This window comes from Penaeus vannamei, chromosome 34 (genome assembly GCF_042767895.1).
Source record: "Penaeus vannamei isolate JL-2024 chromosome 34, ASM4276789v1, whole genome shotgun sequence".
NCBI lineage: Eukaryota > Metazoa > Arthropoda > Malacostraca > Decapoda > Penaeidae > Penaeus > Penaeus vannamei.
Genome location: NC_091582.1, coordinates 7,196,368 through 7,205,381, shown reverse-complemented (window position 1 = coordinate 7,205,381; position 9,014 = coordinate 7,196,368). Strand labels below are relative to the sequence as shown.

Sequence of the window (9,014 nt, the reverse complement as noted above, 5' to 3'; positions counted from 1 at the left end):
TTATTCCAAAGATAGAAATTGGACCTAAAAGTTATTCAGAAAGTACATAAGATGTGTCTTGAATACCTAGTACAAAACATAAAAATGTCATCCACGTAATACCGTTATTTATTTTACCAAAATTATTTTTGTACGCCAGGGTTCTGTTCCGTTCCGCGTTCCAGCTGTTCAACGTCATGAGCGTGTGGCCGGTGTAGTCAGATGTTGTGTGTCTAGAGAGAATTTCCAGATTTATTACTTGAAGGTTGGTCTTCGGGGCTGAATTACATAAATTTACTTGAATATATGCATATGTTGCGTGTGTCTGAATGATTGCCAAGGAGAAAAAGCGACTCCTTTTCGTCACATGTTAATTGACGACCTCGTGAAAGTTGGAGCCAAAGAGACCCTACAGATGGACAGTTCAATTTATTTATTATTTTTCCGCATGAGCCCTTTTCGGAAAAGATTGTCCATAGTTATCGGGAACGGGTTGACTACGGGCGTCTTTTGTGTGACATTTATATTTTAGCCCTCCTCTTACCACTCCCCAAAGACCTACCAAAATCATTCAAAAAAGATAATTACTCTTGCACATATTTTTGTTACAGCTATACGGAGAAACATACAAGTTCTTTAAGATTAACAGTACATGTATTAGGGAGATTTATAGATTTTATATTTTTTTCAGTATCTGAACAAATGGCCATATTTCCCATTGACCAATGATTATAGTGAAAGTTCGATACATTTGGCATACCACTAAATCCTTGGTTAATATTTAGAGTATGGATGCACTAAGCTAGAATACAATAGGATTTTCTTGAAGAAGAGAGAAAGTTACAGTTGTAAGTACAAGGAGTTATCTGTAGACATGATTGGTAATGCCACAGGTAAGGAAAAAAGGCCTTGGGACATACAACTTGCAGTCCAAGTCCACTCGATATTCCTGAGTTTCAGTTTTATCATAGCATGCATAAGGAGGTGAAGAAAATGTTTTCTGGGGTGTTGGAGGGGCAGAGCCTCTTATGAAGCCTCACCTCGGGCAGTGCCTAAAGGGCACGCCCAGTCATGTAATTTTGTGGATTCGAGATGGGAGAGTGCACCTGTATTTTAAAGAATTACCAAATACTTCACCGAGGAAAGAGTCCATTTGAACACGGTATGCTTAGGTTTTCTCAAATTATAGCAAACAAAACAAGTTGAATCAGCAATAAGTTTTTAAGATGCATTGAAAAGCTTTTTGACCCTAGCTTGGTGGTGTGTGGTTTAAATATAGAAGTGCTTTTGCAACTTACATTAATGAATGGGAGAAAAGTCCTCGTCTAATTCTTATGAGACGAGACCTGTAGTTGTGCAGAAGTTGGGCATCAAGGTTGGTTTCTTACTAGTCTAGATACCTTGGTTTTCATTCATTGGTTGATTCCAGTTACTCAGCCATGAAAGCCATGATTGTCATATACTATGGTAAAAATTAAATATTCTAGCAATTCTGTACTTTTGTGTTTATTGGCTTCACCTTAGTTTTTCACACTCAGCACACAGTCCTTGTTTTAAAATTTACCCTTTTCTGAAGTGTTACAATTAAGAAAAGTTAAAATTGAAAATGGTATATAATTCATTAAAGAGTATGTCCCTTTCAATTTGAAAGAGTAACCGTTGTGTTTGTAGATTGCAGACTCCCTTGGAGATTTATTGTCAAATGAAGAACAGCTCAATTTCTGATCTCCAAAAAATGTACATGAAGGTTTACCAGATGGCTGCTCTCCCACATTTGCCTCACTATCCATATAGTGTTCGATATCTCTTTCTAAACAATTTACGGTAATTCTTCACAATATGTACGCACTTGCCAAAGACTAATCACCCATCTCCTCACCACAGACTTTATTTAACAATCTAAATTGCTGTGACTGGGCATGCCCTCTAGGCACTACCCCAGTGGAGGGTAGATGGAAGGCTCTGTCCCCTAAACCCCACAGGAAATATTGTCTTTGTCTTGTACACACAGCAAGATAGAGCTGAAACTTGGGAAGACCTTGTGGACTGTGGTTGAGTGGGGCTCTTTCTGTGATCGTTATCCTTTATTTGCAGTGTTATTGTTCATATCCAGATTATATCTAGTGCAACGACTACAGCTTTTTATCCTGTACAAGGATATCATCTTGATTTCTCCTGCCTTAGTGGGTCCATATCATAAAGATAAATCCAATTTATTTTTAGAGTGACTTATGAAGGGCAAAGGTTTAGCAATATTACAAGGAAGTATAAATACAAAGTCCAGTATCATTGCTTGTTGTCAACATTTAATAAAATAACAAATATTAAACAGGTCATGGCTACTATTGTCAGTATTGACATTGTATACCATATAGTAAAATCACCTCCCCCTGATGTAAAATTTTATATATATATATATATATATATATATATATATATATATATATATATATATTATATATATTATATATATTATATATATTTATATATAATCTGAATCAACATGACAGTTTGCTATGCTATTCTCTTATATTCATGTTAAGTTTGCCAACATCTCATCATAGCGATTAAAGGAAAATCCATCTCTTCATAAATCATAGATGAATCTTCTAGAAAATATGTAAAGGTTTACTATTTGCCAAATCCAAAAATTATTCTGGATTTGATGCAAATATAATAGCTTAGATTTTCCTATGAATATTAAAGACTTCCCTCTTTAACATCATAGTTACAATTGTTTCCTAAATAATTGCTTCCTGAATTCAGCTCTTGCTACCCATAATTTTGTTGAACTGTTTTTTTGTTTACTAGATAACATATTGAATAGGAGCAAGTTAGGAGATAGATAATAGAGAGAAAGCTCCTATTTCAGTGTGATCCTAACATTTTTCTAATATTACATAATAGTTTATAAAGACCATTTTGAAGAAAGACAAGTAAGATTATCATTTTATATATTGTCGATATCAGTAACATTACTCATTTATTTGTCTTTTACATCAGATATGCTATGACAACTAATACCGCAAAGGAAATCGAAAAGAGGTAGTGACAAATAGGTGGAAAGAATTTTAAGGGGGATTAACTATTACTTGCCTCGAAAGGGTGTGCCTTTTTGACTTCATAAAGAAAAGGTTAACATGGATCTGAGCTTAAGTGCCCTTATTCACTTCATCAACTAGCCTTTTGCATACTAAAGTGTGTTTTTGTATTTTTTGAACACAATTCATGGGAAGGCCTGGGGGGGGGGGGGATCTGGGTCTGTCCAAGCTTGGGGGAGTGACCCTAAATGTTGAATATTTTTTATTGATTTTTCAAACAGCCACAGCAACAGAGGTGTATGTGTTGACATGGGGTATGTTTCTTAGGGTGTTAAAGTTTATGTAAAGCAAAGACACCAGATCAGCTGAAATTAAATATATATAGATCTAGTATTCTAGAAAAGTAGAAGTTATTTTTGATGTCAGCTGTTTTGTATGTTACAGGACCTCTTTCCCCCCATTTCCTGTAAATTCATTATAATATAGGTTATATTGTATAATTTAAGGAAGAATCTTGTAACTATTTTGTGTAGGTTACATTGGTAATAATTTTAACCTTTATATCAAAATGTAACTAGAATAAGTTTTAAGAAACCTGTGCAGAATTAATGTATTGCTCTGAGCTGCCAATATTTAAGCAGATAATCATCTCTAATAATCCTATATAATATAATTTTAGATGTAGATATTAACATAAAAAAGAAAGTTATTTTAAGAAAACAAAGCACATTACTGTCTGTTTTTATTATTACTGGAAATTCCAATAACTTTTTTTCTTTTGTATTCCAGGGGAGCAAAACAAATCCACCACCATGCCGCTCTTTTGTCGATACTATTCGCAGAAATATCCAGAAATGGATGATGTGGTGATGGTAACTGTTAGAAGCATAGCAGAGATGGGTGCATATGTGCACCTTTTAGAATACAACAACATAGAAGGCATGATCTTGTTGTCTGAGCTTTCCAGGCGACGTATTCGATCTATGAATAAATTAATTAGAGTGGGCAAGACGGAACCTGTCGTTGTCATCAGAGTAGACAAAGAGAAAGGTAAAGTGAAGTGTATTATTATGTTCAAATGGTGTCATTGCAGTACAGTTGTATATAATATAAACAAGGAAATACCTTGTATTGCATTTTCAACCCTATTTGGTTTACTTGGTGATATGATTGTTTTTATGATGATGACAGTGTACCTTAGCTCTTTTGAAATCCCTCTATTTTGTAGATTTATTTCAGTCTTGCATTTTAAGATAAAAAAGAGGAGAGTTAGCAAGGCCTGTATGAAATGACACCTGAGAGTTATGCTCACTAATCTTTGTATTATATTATATTACCTTCCTAGCTATGTTGTTTTCCTTTTTGATTATTTATTTCCTTTGTCATTTGTGTATTTTTGGAAGAATGATTTCTTTAGGGAGACAAAGTAATTATCAGAAGAATAAAGAATTAGATAATTTATGATCCAATTTATTAAACAGTTACAAATTATCCAAACATTTAAGGAATGGAGCAATTAAGTGAATAGATGACCTTAGTTGTTAGCATGGCAAATAGTTTTAGGTAGATGAGAAAGCCAAAACATTTAAAACTCACCATAGAGGTGTGACATGTAACAGGCATTTATTTTTATGTGTATTTATATGTGTATATATATATATATATATATATATATATATATATATATATATATATATATATATATATATTTCTCTTTCTCTCTCTCTCTCTCTTACTTTGTATTTTTTTATGTAGAAAATATGATGCACATAGAACTTATGCCTTTTTTTATGTACATTTACAGTCAATGCTTCGATAAAGTAGACATGATTTCCTACTGCTGAAATTTCTGTCCATATAACATTTGATGACAGATTTTTTAGCATTCATACTGATATGTTTTATTTGTTTGTAATTATTAAGGATTTCTTTATTAGTGAATTTTCATAAATGTCTGAAGATGTCAATTTTCTTGTCTTTGCTTTCTCAGTACTGAGCAGTCCCCTTTGTTTCCCGCTACATTTTCAGTTCTGTCTTTTGTTATTTCTCTAATTATATCCTTTGTCCTCATAACAAAGAAGCTATTAGATTCCCTTGTTAAAGAAACAGTGGCACAATTTCTTGTTATAGTTATTTGATAATCATGTGTAATTATAAAGTTGCCAGGCACCTGTCACTACAAGAATAGACCATATAGTTTTTTACTTCCAAGACAAAGAGTAATAGTTCTTATTATGTGGTTTTGCATATATAATTGTGAAGAGTGTTTTTTGTGCAGATAATTACAAAATATTTAGTCTACTTTGGCTTCATTTTATTATTTTTTGATATGGAGATACTCCACCAAAAACATTATCTGATCTCACCCCTTTACTCTATTCCTTGTTATTATTATTAATATTATTATTGTTATTATTATTATTATCATCATTATTAGTGTCGTTTATGTTTCTGTTATTATGATGATGATCATGATGATGATGTCAATAGTAGTAATGTTATAAATGAAAAACATAGAAAATCAGGAAATGGAATAAACATAAGAGAACAGGTTGGCTTAGTACCAGGCAACCGACTCCTTGTTGAATGAACACTTGTAAACAGAATTAATAAAACAAAACAATAGTGGAGAGTGCACATAAACTAGGGATTGTGTATTTTTAGCCTATATATTTTATATATTAGTCTATATATTTTCTATTTTTTTCCTTTTTCTTTTTTATTCTTTATCAGTCCTCATTGATAATGCATGTTGCAGGTTACATTGATCTTTCCAAAAGAAGAGTATCAAAGGAAGATGTTGAGCGATGCACAGAGAAATTTGCCAAAGCAAAAGCAGTAAACTCCATCATTCGGCATGTTGGAGAGCTTCTTGGTTACACATCAGAGGAACAGGTAGAAGAGTTGTACCAGAAGACTGCATGGCACTTTGAGGAAAAGTTTAAGAAGCAAGCCTATGCATATGATGTCTTTAAGCAGGCTGTCATGTAAGTACTACTGGAAGTTTACAACTGTGCATCTCTTGTCTCAATGTTTATCTTCTATGCATAATCCAAATGCTGTTTTATCCCTTCAGCAGAGGGAATTTTTACGTTAGAGATTCATGCTAGTCTTGATTGGTTTTATGTTTAGATCCATAGTGTAAAAATGAAATTTAAACATAATCTCCTTTACAGCGACCCAACAATTCTAGATGAATGTAACTTAGATGAAGAAACTAGGACTGTTCTTCTCTCACAAATCCAACGTAAGCTACAATCACAAGCAGTGAAGATTCGAGCAGATATAGAAGTGTCTTGCTTTGAGTATGAAGGCATTGATGCTGTCAAGAGTTCACTTAGGGAGGGTATTGCTCAATCTACACAGGAAATTCCTATCAGAATAAACCTAATTGCACCACCCCTTTATGGTAAGCATAATTTTTTTTATAATGTTTTGATTGTTTGTGTATATGTGCATAGATATTAAAAATCTCTGCTTTATAATCATTCATCATTTTCATCCCTGATTCATGCAATTCATATTATCTCTTTTTCCCCACAACAGTGCTAGCATGTGAATTTTCAAATTTTGCTTAGGCAAGGCTTAAATATTTAACCCAGAGACTTTGATTTTTACACTCCAGAAACTGTGATTTCATTTTCATATCAAATAGATACAGTAGTGACTGTACCAGAATTTTCTGTCACTTATTCCGGTGACTCTTGGCAACCTTACCTTTCCAGCAAGGCATTCACTGTGTACAGCCAGCCTTTTCCGCATGTATACACCTTCCTGTCATAAAGGGTAGGCTTTCCATTGTGGATATAGCTGTGCCCATCACCAGCGTATTGAAACAATTACCTCAAGTGTGTGTGCAAGAATATAAATTTGTGCATGTAAATAAGAAACAGCAATAAAACTAGGTGTCAGATTTACTAGTTCACACCTTTTATATCCTATTCACATAAAGCAAGTAAACAGCCTGCCAGTTTTTAACAACTCATGCAGTCATCTGGCATAGTTTTGCAAAGCAATAATTCATGCCATTGGTTGTTATATTCCTTTCTGGTGGTGATATCCGTCTTATCATTAGCATGTTTTTAGTACTAGTATTGATATCATCTATTGTTATCTATATTTCATTAAATTTTGTTCCTTCAACTTTGCCCTCATTCTCAGTTTCCACTCTCTTGTTTATATTCTTTTGCCATGATTTTTTATTTAATTTTGGAATACCATTTGTGCCTTTCGAAAGGCTACATCTATGTGTACATGTACACACAAACCGAAACACATTAGAAATACCATATCTTTTATGTTTTCTCCTCCTTTTGCAGTCATGACAACTCAAACCACAGAGAAGCAGGATGGTCTTAGGGCATTAGAAAGTGCCATCACTGAAGTAACATCCAAAATCACCAGTTATGGAGGAACACTCAGTGTCAAAATGGCCCCCAAGGTAAGTTTCCCCAAGAATTAACTTGTGATTATATGGTTACAGCCACTGTGGATGTAGTTTATAAACATTATTTATTTTTAAAAAGAGTAGAGGCCTCAGAATCTTTTAAAAACTCAACATTATGTGACTTTGATAAACAATGTTTCTTACTTTACAGATTGTCACAGATGTGGAAGAAGCTGATCTTGCAAGACAACTGGAGAAGGCAGAAGAAGAAAACAGGGAGGTGGGAGGTGATGATGACGATGAGGAAGAAGTGGGAATGGGCGAGTTAGATGTTGACAGTGAAGAGGAAGAAGAAAAGGACAGTGAAGATAAAAAAGATGATGAATAGCATTACTGAATTTACTGATACGGCCAATAAATAATCATAAATTAAGGAGGAATGCCTGGAGAAGTGCGAGGCTGTGAAAGTGGCTAATGTCTTTGTGCACATAATTTCAAAGCTTGTTCTTGGTAGGAAAATTGTTTGCAAATTGTTTTATATTGATTGAGAAAAATCTTAGGAGGGCAATTTCCAACAATAAATATAGATGCATATATATTTTTTTTATAATTTTATTTGGCATCATTGAACATTATCTTGGGATGTTGTTAGCACAATTATTAGAAGCAAAGGAGAAAACAGCAAAGTTATGAATATGTGAAGGGAGTTGTCTCATTATTACCATTATTGTTGTTTAGAGTACTGTGCAATTTACATTGGTACTTTTATGGAAATATCATTTGTGTATATTATTAGTGTATCATAAGTTTCAGAATCTTGCACATAGAAATTTTTTTAAATTTTGATGACGGGGAAACTGGTGTATAGGCTTGATGAGCTAAAGCTAACATCCTTGGCAGAGTAGATGCACATTATCAAAAATGTTAAGGAATTAGCAAGGTTATTCACTGAAGGCTGAAATCTTTCCTTTTTTCAGCAAGCCAAAATTCTGTTCCATTAATTTCCACTCCTTATACCTTGATATCTCAATGCAACAAGTGACAAGACTCAAGAAAATGTTCTCAGTGAAAAAATAATGAGCAGATTTCTAAATCAATCTCAGGAGGGTATTTAAATATATTGAGAAAAAGTTGCTCTTCCTTTTGTATTTTTCTTTTTTTTACAATATGAAGAATTATCTTTTAATATTATATTTGTAACCCCAACTAGGTTGCTAATGCCTTGCCTTGTGCAGTTAGCCATAGACAGCCTGTTTTGTACTTTTCATCCAAGGTGATTATTAAATGGTTTTGAGGAAAGTATTGACCTTTTATTTCCTGCTTGATAATTTCAAACATAGTAAATTGCCAAATGATTTTAATGTCATCCACTTTGTACATGGTAATGAAAGGTTGAAAGAAGAAAAAAAAACCTGAAAAGATCCACTTTGTACAAGGTAATGAAAGGTTGAAAGAAGAAGAAAAAACTAGAAAGTCTAAAAGCTGAGCAATGGCAAGTCATTCCGATGATAGCTATATGCAGTTGTTTGGAAGATAATGCCATTTCCTTTCTTTACTAGCTCTTTCTTTGATATGATTTATATAACTGTTCACCCAAGTGTTAAACA

At 33.4% G+C, this 9,014-nt stretch overlaps 1 protein-coding gene across 1 annotated transcript; it reads left to right on the top strand.

The window, feature by feature from the left end:
* The first annotated feature begins 123 nt into the window (after nucleotides 1-123).
* eIF2alpha (eukaryotic translation initiation factor 2 subunit alpha) lies at nucleotides 124-8,706 on the top strand. The gene is made up of 6 exons (XM_027375483.2): nucleotides 124-244; nucleotides 3,810-4,070; nucleotides 5,779-6,007; nucleotides 6,197-6,429; nucleotides 7,340-7,461; nucleotides 7,619-8,706. Exons 2-6 carry the CDS (start codon nucleotides 3,833-3,835, stop codon nucleotides 7,793-7,795), a joined length of 999 nt encoding a protein of 332 aa, XP_027231284.1. The 5' UTR covers nucleotides 124-244; nucleotides 3,810-3,832; the 3' UTR covers nucleotides 7,796-8,706.
* Nucleotides 8,707-9,014: the final 308 nt, after the last annotated feature.

Coding starts and splice junctions, on each gene's coding strand:
- eIF2alpha (XM_027375483.2), top strand. CDS start 3,833: ATGCCGCTCTTTTGTCGATACTATTCGCAGAAATATCCAGAAATGGAT. Junction 6,008..6,196: donor GTCTTTAAGCAGGCTGTCAT/GTAAGTACTACT, acceptor TCTCCTTTACAG/CGACCCAACAATTCTAGATG. Junction 7,462..7,618: donor GTGTCAAAATGGCCCCCAAG/GTAAGTTTCCCC, acceptor CTTACTTTACAG/ATTGTCACAGATGTGGAAGA.